The 12,194-nt window shown below is 45.7% G+C and overlaps 1 protein-coding gene across 2 annotated transcripts in view; it reads right to left on the bottom strand.

Moving 5' to 3' along the window:
• LOC140405453 (cytoplasmic dynein 1 intermediate chain 2-like) overlaps nucleotides 1-12,194 on the bottom strand; it is a 190,159-nt gene that overhangs the window by 112,007 nt on the left and 65,958 nt on the right. For both annotated transcript variants that reach the window (XM_072493884.1, XM_072493885.1), the window contains exons 3-4: nucleotides 8,482-8,599; nucleotides 5,417-5,507 (exon numbers count right to left, since the gene is read on the bottom strand). In XM_072493884.1, the coding sequence (XP_072349985.1) occupies nucleotides 5,417-5,507; nucleotides 8,482-8,599 (209 nt within the window). The remainder of the gene's footprint in view (nucleotides 1-5,416; nucleotides 5,508-8,481; nucleotides 8,600-12,194) is intronic.

Consider the following 12,194-nt stretch of genomic DNA (forward strand, 5'->3'; position numbering starts at 1 on the left):
AGGTGCGAGGGGCAAGGTTTAGAGGAGATGTACGAGACAAGGTTTTTTTTACACAGAGGGTAGTGGGTGCCTGGAACTTGCTGCCGGTGGAGATGGTGGAAGCAGGGACGATAGTGACGTTTAAGGGGCATCCTGACAAATACATGAATAGGATGGGAATAGAGGGATACGGACCCAGGAAGTGTAGAAGATTTTACTTCAGATGGGCAGCATGGTCGGCACGGGATTGGAGGGCCGAAGGGCCTGTTCCTGTGCAGTACTTTTCTTTGTTCTTTGTTCCTGCCTTCTCCCCATAAGCCCTGATCCCCTTAACATAGAACATAGAAAATACAGCACAGAACAGGCCCTTCGGCCCACGATGTTGTGCCGAACCTTTGTCCTAGATTATCATTGAATTTACAGTGCAGAAGGAGGCCATTCGGCCCCCTGAGTCTGCACCAGCTCTTGGAAAGAGCACCCTACCCAAACTCAACACCTCCACCCAACACCAAGGGCAATTTGGACATTAAGGGCAATTTATCATTGGCCAATTCACCTAACCCGCTCATCTTTGGACTGTGGGAGGAAACCGGAGCACCCGGAGGAAACCCACGCAGACACGGGGAGGACGTGCAGACTCCGCACAGACAATGACCCAAGCCGGAATCGAACCTGGGACCATGGATCTGTGAAGCAATTGTGCTATCCACAATGCTACCGTGCTGCCCTTAAGAACAAATAAATCTACACTATATCATTTTCCCGTAATCCATGTACCTATCCAACAGCTGCTTGAAGGTCCCGAATGTTTCCGACTCAACTACTTCCACAGGCAGTGCATTCCATGCCCCCACTACTCTCTGGGTAAAGAACCTACCTCTGATATCCCTCCTATATCTTCCACCTTTCACCTTAAATTTATGTCCCCTTGTAATGGTGTGTTCCACCTGGGGAAAAAGTCTCTGACTGTCTACTCTATCTATTCCCCTGATCATCTTATAAACCTCTATCAAGTCGCCCCTCATCCTTCTCCGCTCTAATGAGAAAAGGCCTAGCACCCTCAACCTTTCCTCGTAAGACCTCCTCTCCATTCCAGGCAACATCCTGGTAAATCTTCTTTGCACCTTTTCCAGAGCTTCCACATCCTTCCTAAAATGAGGCGACCAGACCTGTACACAGTACTCCAAATGTGGCCTTACCAAAGTTTTGTACAGCTGCATCATCACCTCACGGCTCTTAAATTCAATCCCTCTGTTAATGAACGTGAGCACACCATAGGCCTTCTTCACAGCTCTATCCACTTGAGTGGCAACTTTCAAAGATGTATGAACATAGACCCCAAGGTCTCTCTGCTCCTCCACATTGCCAAGAACTCTACCGTTAACCCTGTATTCCGCATTCATATGTGTCCTTCCAAAATGGACAACCTCACACTTTTCAGGGTTAAACTCCATCTGCCACTTCTCAGCCCAGCTCTGCATCCTATCTATGTCTCTTTATAGCCGACAACAGCCCTCCTTACTATCCACAACTCCACCAATCTTCGTATCGTCTGCAAATTTACTGACCCACCCTTCAACTCCCTCATCCAAGTCATTAATGAAAATCACAAACAGCAGAGGACCCAGAACTGATCCCTGCGGTACACCACTGGTAACTGGGATCCAGGCTGAATATTTGCCATCCACCACCACTCTCTGACTTCTATCGGTTAGCCAGTTCGTTATCCAACTGGCCAAATTTCCCACTATCCCATGCCTCCTTACTTTCTGCAGAAGCCTACCATGGGGAACTTTATCAAATGCCTTACTAAAATCCATGTACACTACATCCACTGCTTTACCTTCATCCACATGCTTGGTCACCTCCTCAAAGAATTCAATAAGATTTGTAAGGCAAGACCTACCCCTCACAAATCCGTGCTGACTATCCCTAATCAAGCAGTGTCTTTCCAGATGCTCAGAAATCCTATCCTTCAGTACCCTTTCCATTACTTTGCCTACCACCGAAGTAAGACTAACTGGCCTGTAATTCCCAGGGTTATCCCTAGTTCCTGTTTTGAACAGGGGCACGACATTCGCCACTCTCCAATCCCCTGGTACCACCCCTGTTGACAGTGAGGACGAAAAGATAATTGCCAACGGCTCTGCAATTTCATCTCTTGCTTCCCATCGAATCCTTGGATATATCCCATCAGGCCCGGGGGACTTGTCTATCCTCAAGTTTTTCAAAATGCCCAACACATTTTCCTTCCTAACAAGTATTTCCTCGAGCTTACCAATCTGTTTCACACTGTCCTCTCCAACAATATCGCCCCTCTCATTTGTAAATACAGAAGAAAAGTACTCATTCAAGACCTCTCCTATCTCTTCAGACTCAATACAATCTAATTAATAATGCCACCCCCCCCACCTCTTTTACCACCCTCCCTAATCTTATTGAAATATCTATAACCAGGGACCTCCAACAACCATTTCTGCCCCTCTTCTATCCAGGTTTCCGTGATGGCCACCACATCGTAGTCCCAAGTACCGATCCATGCCTTAAGTTCACCCACCTTATTCCTGATGCTTCTTGCGTTGAAGTATACACACTTCAACCCATCTCCGTGCCTGCAAATACTCTCCTTTCTCAGTGTTCCCTTCCCCACTGCCTCATTACATGCTTTGGCGTCCTGAATATCGGCTACCTTAATTGCTGGACTACAAATCCGGTTCCCATTCCCCTGCCAAATTAGTTTAAACCCTCCCGAAGAGTACTAGCAAACCTCCCTCCCAGGATATTGGTGCCCCTCTGGTTCAGATGCAACCCGTCCTGCTTGTACAGGTCCCACCTTCCCCAGAATGCGCTCCAATTATCCAAATACCTGAAGCCCTCCCTCCTACACCATTCCTGCAGCCACGTGTTCAACTGCACTCTCTCCCTATTCCTAGCCTCGCTATCACATGGCACCGGCAACAAACCAGAGATGACAACTCTGTCTGTCCTGGCTTTCAACTTCCAGCCTAACTCCCTAAACTTGTTTATTACCTCCACACCCCTTTTCCTACCTATGTCGTTGGTACCAATGTGCACCACAACTTCTGGCTGCTCCCCCTCCCCCTTAAGGATCCTGAAGACACGATCCGAGACATCCCTGGCCCTGGCACCCGGGAGGCAACATACCTTCCGGGAGTCTCGCCCGTGCCCACAGAACCGCCTGTCTGTAATTCCCCCCCAACAGTCTCCAAAGAGGTATACTTATTGCTGAGAGGAACGACCCACAGGAGTCATTCTGCAGGAACATGGAACATACAGTGTAGAAGGAGGCCATTCGGCCCATCGAGTCTGCACCGATCCACTTAAGCCCTCACCTCCACCCAATCCCCATAACCCAGTAACCCCACCCAACACTAAGGGCAATTTATCATGGCCAATCCACCTAACCTGCACGTCTTTGGACTGTGGGAGGAAACCGGAGCACCCGGAGAAAACCCACGCAGACACGGGGAGAACCTGCAGACTCCGCACAGACAGTGACCTAACAGGGAATCGAACCTGGGACCCTGGGCGCTGTGAAGCCACAGTGCTAGACACTTGGGCTACTGTGCTGCCCTAAGGAAAGGATGTCCCGAAGTGTGGTATGTTCGCTGCGACAACAGATGAACGGACATTGCGCGACAATCGCCAGGCAGGAATGTTCCCTTCCAGTCGGGGAACACTTCAGTAGTGAAGGGAATTCAGCCTCCGATCTTCGGGTAAGCGTTCTCCAAGGCGGCCTTCAGACAACGCAGAATCGCCGAGCAGAAACTGATAGCCAAGTTCCGCACACATGAATACGGCCTCAACCGGATCCTTGGATTCATGTTGCATTACATTCATCCCCCCACCATCTGGCCTGGGCTTGCGAAATCCTACCAACTGTCCTGGCTTGAGACAATTCACACCTCTTTAACCTGTGATTATCCCTCTCTCTGGATCTGTAAAGACTTAATTACCTGCAAATGCTCGCATTCAAAGTATCGTATTGCATCTTTGACTTTGTCTATATATATGTTCCTGGAACCCACCTCTTCATTCACCCGAGGAAGGAGCAGTGCTCCGAAAGCTAGTGATTCGAAACAAACCTGTTGGACTTTAACCTGTTTCCATTTGCAAGCTGCACATGGTGTTGGCACACACACTTTACCTTTAATCCCTCACCACAATCCAATTCTTGTACATTTCTCATTTCCCAAACATGAGAGTTGGAACCTGCCCAGTCAGCAGAGGAAGAGGGAGGAGAAAATGAAGGTGAAGAGACACTTGTCACACTCATAGCCCCCATCTCAGGGACTGACAGTCTTTGTATTTTAGAAGCTAGAATTCAGAAAGGCTCTGCATGTGGTGAGACACTGAGCAAAAGTCCACAGGAGACAGGGCAAGGGGAAAGGATAGGGCAGGTGCCAGCTCGCTGGAGGGCAATATCGTCCACCAGTTCTGCTGCAGAGGAATCAGATTAGGTCTTTGAATGACTAGGCACCAGAAGGAGGTTGATGGGCGTACACAATGAAACACTCAGTGCAGTAGAAAGCTTGCCAGAAAACCAGTGATCAATGGCAAGGAGCATTAAGGCCAATGGGCTTTGCAGAGCCCGGAGTCTGTCATTTCCAACATGAATGGGACAGAAAGAAACTACTTGTAGAGTGTGTTTCAGCTGAGTACGACAGGAAAGTCCAGGCAATGGAAGTATTATTTCTTGTGGTTGCATGGTCTTCATTGCCTACCTACTATGCAGGGGTGTTTCAGACTGGAGCCACGAGCCAGGTCACAAGTAGATCATTCTTATTGCCCAGTCGCCACTCCTCAAAAGTCTGACCCCAACTTTTTTACTACATCCCCAAGTCATGGGAGACACCAATCAACCTATCTCCCCAATCTACAACCTGTAATATCCTGAAAACTCTGATCAAATCACCCCCTTAACCTTCTAAATCCCAAGGAACACACACCAAGTTTGTGTAATCCTGCCTCACAATTTAACCCTGGGGAGTCCAACTATCATTCTGGTAAATCACTCCAAGGTTAATATATCCTTCCTCTGGTGTGATGCCTGGAACTGCTCAGTGACTCCAGATGTGGTCTAACCAGACCTTTGTCTCGTTGAAGTGTGACTTCTATCCCCTTATATTCAAGCCCTCTAGACAGAAAGATTAATATTCCATTAGACATTTTAATGATCGATCAACATGGACTCCCAAGTGGCGATAGACTGTCACTGTTTCCAGCTTTTCACCATTTAGAAAGTATCTTGTTCTATCTTTTTGAGTACGTTCTTGACACCCCACATTTGTTTTTTTTTGCTGGTTTACATAGCATGATGCTCCTGACAACAGGGGACAGGTACCAGGAATGAGGATTTGAAACAAAACCTGAAAAAGGAAAAGTATAGCGAGGAAAAATATCAGAATTGTCTTACCGGGCTCCCACCGTACCCTCCACAGATTCCTGGCTCTCAGACTCACTTGGCGTTCCCAGCGATTTGTTCGATGGAGAAATAGGAGAATGGACTAAATAAGTGAACAAACAGGGTGTCCCCAGTTACTGCCTGCAGCGGCTGCACTATTCATGATGTTCATTCATTAAATTAAATGGGAATTGTTGGATAAAAACATTATGGAGAAATTAAACAGAAAAAGGAATGAAAACAAAAACACAGGGAAGGGAGAAAATAACATTTTTGTTCAAAGACGGTTCAAAGAAGAAGCTGTATTGCAATAGTCATCAAGACAGCCTCAATATTGGTAACTATATGGCAACTTGCACAAAACAATATAGGTACAAAGGTAGCGTGTTCAGAGTACATACTGATAATCTGAATATATTGTCGAACAGATCATTCTGGGATTAATGTTTGAAACAATTGTTTTTTTTAAATTTCAGGCAATTTGTTTCATCCAAGTCTTATTGCAGTTTTCTCGAAGGACTAGCTCAATCCTCTAATTTGGTGTGTCATGTGAATACACCGATTTGAAATTGATTTTATCTTTTAAAGCTGGTCAAATGCAGCAGACACCCGGACACGAGTTAAAAATGTAAAGTCAGGTGCTGTGGACAGATTTGGTCTCCTTATTTAAAGAGGAATATACTTTTATTTCATGCAGTTCAAAGAAGGTTCTTTCCTGAGATGATTGGGTGTTCTCATAGAATCATAGAATTTACAGTGCAGAAGGAGGCCATTTGGCCCATCGAGTCTGCACCGGCCCTTGGAAAGAGCAGCCTACTTATCCCCACAATTCCACCCTGCAACCCAGTAACCCCACCTCCTGTTTTTGGACACTAAGGGCAATTTAGCTTGGCCAATCCATCTAACCTGCACATCTTTGGACTTGTGGGAGGAAACCGGAGCACCCGGAGGAAACGCACGCAGATACGGGGAGAACGTGCAGACTCCACACATACAGCCACCCAAGTTGGGAATCAAACCTGGAACCATGGAGCTGTGAAGCCACAGTGCTAACCGCTGTGCTGCCATGCCGCCCCCATAGACCCAGCCCATTTTCCTTCTGTTGGGGAAAATGGACTGGGTCTACACTCATTGGAGCTTAGAAGAATGAGGCAATCATATTGAAACATACACGATTTGACAGGGTATTTGACAGAGGATATTTCCTCTTGTGGTGAACCGAGAACAAGGAGGCAGTTTCCAGATAAGGGGGTCTCCATTTAAGACTGAGATGAAGAGGAATAGAGTGCAATGGAGATTGAAAGAGGAAGGGGATAAATCTTTCTTCAGAGCCGGGAATTCTCCAGTCGTTCGCTGGTGGCGGAATTCACTGGTTTCACTGGCTGTGCACCTCCGCCCATGGGTTCCCGGCGATGTTGGGTGGCTTCAATAGGAATTCCCATTGACAGTGCTAGGAGCAGATAATCCCACCACGAGGAATGTCACGCCTACTCCCGCTGCTGAGCAACATGTGACTGGGAGGCCGGAGAATCCTGTCCCTGATTTCTGTTTCGCTGCTTCAAATTATTGAAAGTTGGGGAAATCTTTCCGAGAACTAAAATCCTTCAGTGCTGGCGACATCCGTGTAAATGTCCTTTGTTATTCCTGCAATGCGATGACATCCTTCCTGCAGTAGGGAGACCAGACCTCAACACGGTAGTCCAGCTGTGGTCAACCACTGTACCAGCCCGTAACAGCCTCCCCGAACAGGCGCCGGAATGTGGCGACTAGGGGCTTTTCACAGTAACTTCATTTGAAGCCTACTTGTGACAATACGCGATTTTCATTTCATTTCATTTTTCACTGATTTTTGAAGTTTTTCGCATAATCTCTCTGCCCTTATATTCTCTGCCCCAGCCAATAAAGGGAAGTATCTCAACCACCTATCTGCTCCCTTCAGGGATCGATAGACATTCACTCAGAGGTCCCTCTGTTCCTCTCAGTAGCCTACCATTTACTCTATAGTCCCTCGTTTGTCCTCCAAAAATCCGTTTCCTCAGATTATATTCCATTTGCCAGTCCACTGATATCTTCCGGAAGTCTACACCGTTCTTACTCACCATCAACAACCAGGCCAATTTACATATAATTTGTACATTTCTTTAATCTTACATTCAAGTCTAAATGATTGTTTTATAAAATCAACAGCAAGGGACTCGATATCGAACCCTGCCAAACCCCACTGGAAACAGTCTTTCCAGTCACAATATCACCCGTCACCCACAATCATTTGTTTTCTGCCACTGAGAATTTTTTTGGATCCACCTTGCCACCTCCCCGTGGACTATTACTTTCGTGACCAGTTTGCCATGAAGGGCCTTGTCACAAAAGCCTTACTAAAATCCATGTAGATTGCAACAAAAACACTACCTTTATTAACCCTCAAAAAGTTCAATCAAGTTAATCCCACATGACCTTCCCTCAAAAAATTGACGCTGACTGTTCCAGAATACCCATCGCCAAGGTAAAGCCATTCGATCTGGAATTATTTTGCTGTCACTTCTTCGCTTTTCAAGCGATGGTATAATGTTAACTATCCTGCAGGCCTCTGGCACCACACCTGTAGGCAGAGAGGATTACAAAATGGTGGCCAGAGCCTCCGCTAATTCTGCTCTTGCTTCTCAGAAGCCTGGGATACTTTTCATTTAGGCTGGGTTTAACTTCAAAGGTGCTAAACCCCAGAATATTTTTCCTTTTTGTCAAACATTAAAATAGTTATGAACATTTTTGGTAGTCTGCACATCGACAATCACATCCTGTAACTACAACAAAAAATGTTCAGCTTTGGAACTTGAAACAAAATGAATATGCAGGATTCTGAATCAGTCAGTCATACACAGGATCTGAAGCCAATTAAAAACAGCCAAATTATGTTTCACTTTAAAATTGTGTCATTCATATTCCAAGAGAAGCAATTTGAGCAGAAAGAATTGAAACTAAACAAAACAAAATGTTCAATCTGGTTAACCAGAATAACACGTTTCACTGCAGAAACATGTGAAAACAACATACTATTTCAATCGATTTGTTGCACTCACCTATGGAGAGTTCTGTACTTATGCCGATGCTTTGAAGCAGCGCTTCAGTCTCTTTACGCTTTCTCTCCAGATCCAGCTCATCCTGTGAGGCCGAATGAGTCTCCTTCTTGAAATCACCCTGAAAGCAGTTTAATAGGATTCACTGCTTGAAGCTTTTACAATATCTCACAAAACGATATGCATACTCGGTGCTATACCTCGTCCGTAATCTCAAACAGGAAAGATGCAAATTTTCATAGTTTCATAGAATTTACAGTGCAGAAGGAGGCCATTCGGCCCATCGAGTCTGCACCGGCTCTTGGAAAGAGCACCCTACCAAAGGTCAACACCTCCACCCTATCCCCATAACCCAGTAACCCCACCCAACACTAAGGGCAATTCTGGACACTAAGGGCAATTTATCATGGCCAATCCACCTAACCTGCACATCTTTGGACACTAAGGGACAATTTAACATGGCCAATCCACCTAACCTGTACATCTTTGGACACTAAGGGACAATTTAACATGGCCAATCCACCTAACCTGCACATCTTTGGACACTAAGGGACAATTTATCATGGCCAATCCACCTAACCTGCACATCTTTGGACACTAAGGGCAATTTATCATGGCCAATACACCTACACTGTACATCTTTGGACACGAAGGGACAATTTATGGAGGAAACCGGAGCACCCGGAGGAAACCCACGCACACACGGGGAGGATGTGCAGACTCCGCACAGACAGTGACCCAAGCCGGAATCGAACCTGGGACCCTGGAGCTGTGAAGCAATTGTGCTATCCACAATGCTACCGTGCTGCCCAGTGTTTGGAAATAAGAAACCACATCACAAATAGAGCAGCTTAGCCATTACTTGCAGCATAATATGAAACCCCGACATTTTAAAAAAAGCTATATCTTGGGCATGTCACTGTCTCTTGTGCAGATTGTTATGGTTGAGGCGTTTTCAGAACCCCAAAATGTATCATGGAGTTCAACCAACCTCTCCCTTTAATGTATTTGTTGCTTTTCCGAGCACACGGCTTTTCACTAGGTGTGGGATTACAATTATGGACATGTGGGTTTTTAAACACAAAACACTGTTTATTCCGTGAACTCAAATTCACATCTTAAATAAACATTGGATCTCTCAACACCCCTTACTTCAAAGATAACTCAGAAAATATTGCAACAGGAAATAATTCCATAAAATGTTCCTTCAAACTTCCAAAGACTTAACACCTTTAAACAGAATCACATCAGGTTAAAGGCTTTACTATTATGAGTTTAAATCACCCAAATGATCCAGAGATAGTCTTTCATGGCAGAGATCCAGCTCACTGCAAACACAGACACACCCAAGCTCTTTTCCTCCAAACTGTAAAACTAAACTGCAAAATGGCTCAGCCCCACCCACTCTCTTGACATCAATGTTTTCTTAAAGGTACATTGAACATAGAACATAGAACATAGAAAATACAGCACAGAACAGGCCCTTCGGCCCACGATGTTGTGCCGAACCTTTGTCCTAGATTAATCATAGATTATCATTGAATTTACAGTGCAGAAGGAGGCCATTCGGCCCTTTGAGTCTGCACTGGCTCTTGGAAAGAGCACCCTACCCAAACTCAACACCTCCACCCAACACCAAGGGCAATCTGGACATTAAGGGCAATTTATCATTGGCCAATTCACCTAACCCGCACATCTTTGGACTGTGGGAGGAAACCGGAGCACCCGGAGGAAACCCACGCAGACACGGGGAGGACGTGCAGACTCCGCACAGACAGTGACCCAAGCCGGAATCGAACCTGCGACCCTGGAGCTGCGAAGCAACTGTGCTATCCACAATGCTACCGTGCTGCCCTTAAGAAAAAATAAATCTACACTATATCATTTTACCGTAATCCATGTACCTATCCAATAGCTGCTTGAAGGTCCCTAATGTTTCCGACTCAACTACTTCCACAGGCAGTGCATTCCATGCCCCCACTACTCTCTGGGTAAAGAACCTACCTCTGATATCCCTCCTATATCTTCCACCTTTCACCTTAAATTTATGTCCCCTTGTAATGGTTTGTTCCACCCAGGGAAAAAGTCTCTGACCGTCCACTCTATCTATTCCCCTGATCATCTTATAAACCTCTATCAAGTCGCCCCTCATCCTTCTCCGTTCTAATGAGAAAAGGCCTAGCACCCTCAACCTTTCCTCGTAAGACCTACTCTCCATTCCAGGCAACATCCTGGTAAATCTTCTTTGCACCTTTTCCAAAGCTTCCACATCCTTCCTAAAATGAGGCCACCAGAACTGTACACAGTACTCCAAATGTGGCCTTACCAAAGTTTTGTACAGCTGCATCATCACCTCACGGCTCTTAAATTCAATCCCTCTGTTAATGAACGCGAGCACACCATAGGCCTTGCTTAAATATCCATGTCTTAAAGGTACTCTCAGATGACAAGATTATCCTAAACATGTGTCACGTTTTGAATAAAGACTTTAAAACTGAAATTTGTAGCCGCTGGTTCTTTTTATTGTGAAACATGTTCTGCGCTTACCTCATCGATACCATTCAATATCCCCCTCACCTTACTCCATCTTACTTCTGGATGAATGGTTTCCAAACATTTATGTGGGGGGTGTTGCTAACTTTTGGTTTGTTCTTAATTTGGCTCTATTTAATCACGTTTGCTCAAGAGTCGCCAGGTATCTTTCGACACCGCCACAAGGTTCAGAACCGAATACTGATCAATGACTCGATACACCAGTTAGTAAGTTCCAAAGCAATGCTCATTTATTTACACACAGTCAAATCTACTCATGCATAAACTCTACAAACTAAACTACCACTATTACTAAAGCCTATACTTAGCTTCGGGCGCCCACTCAGTCAGAGGAACAGTGGCCGTCGCTCGGTTCCGAGGCTGCTGGGTTGAGCTGTTTACAGGATAGCAACTAGGAGCGTCTATCTTGTAGCGTGCATTGACTTGGAACTTACTTGGTCTGCTGTAGCTGCTAGGCTGGTCTCTCTCTTCGCTCAGAGCCAAAGCCAAAGGAGGAAGATTCTCCCTTGGGTGATACCTCTAATACTGCAAAGGGCTTTGCGCGCTTCTGGGCGGGCCTTGAACTTGGCCTCAACTAATTGGGTCTTTCCCAATCATCGGTATCGATTTTCCTCCAATAGAGCGGTGGTTCCCTGATCGCTGGGCATGTCCTGGTGACTGTCAGTCAGCTTTGTCTAAGTTTCTTCTGGCGCCAGGGCGTCTGTCCGAACATTGTGTATCTAAATGTTTCCCTTTTGTCCCCGGAGATGGCTCATTAGTATGTAACTCGTTTGGTAGTTTCTGTCTTGGCTGAGCGTTTAAGGTTCTAATCAACAGACAGAGCTTGCACCTGCTCATTTCTTAGCATTGTCCAATTTTCCCTGCATTCCTTGCGGGTGTCCATTTTGTAATCGGGACGTGGCCATCCCAGATGGCTACAGAGGACACCCCGGATTATTTATCCATACATTGTTTGTTTTTCATTCCTTCTCCATATTGCTCCAGATTTAATGTGACAACTTTTCTGCCAATCCCAGCTCCCTTTATTTGATATGGACGGAGTTTATATTATACAATCCGAATGTGTTAATACAATATTGATTTGTTTTTTTAAAAAGGGGGACATTACTGGCGTTGCAGTTGTGGTGAAATGGGAGACAGTGGATGGGAATGCGTGATGAGTC

Source organism: Scyliorhinus torazame, chromosome X, assembly GCF_047496885.1.
Source record: "Scyliorhinus torazame isolate Kashiwa2021f chromosome X, sScyTor2.1, whole genome shotgun sequence".
In the NCBI taxonomy this organism is placed as follows: Eukaryota; Metazoa; Chordata; class Chondrichthyes; order Carcharhiniformes; family Scyliorhinidae; genus Scyliorhinus; species Scyliorhinus torazame.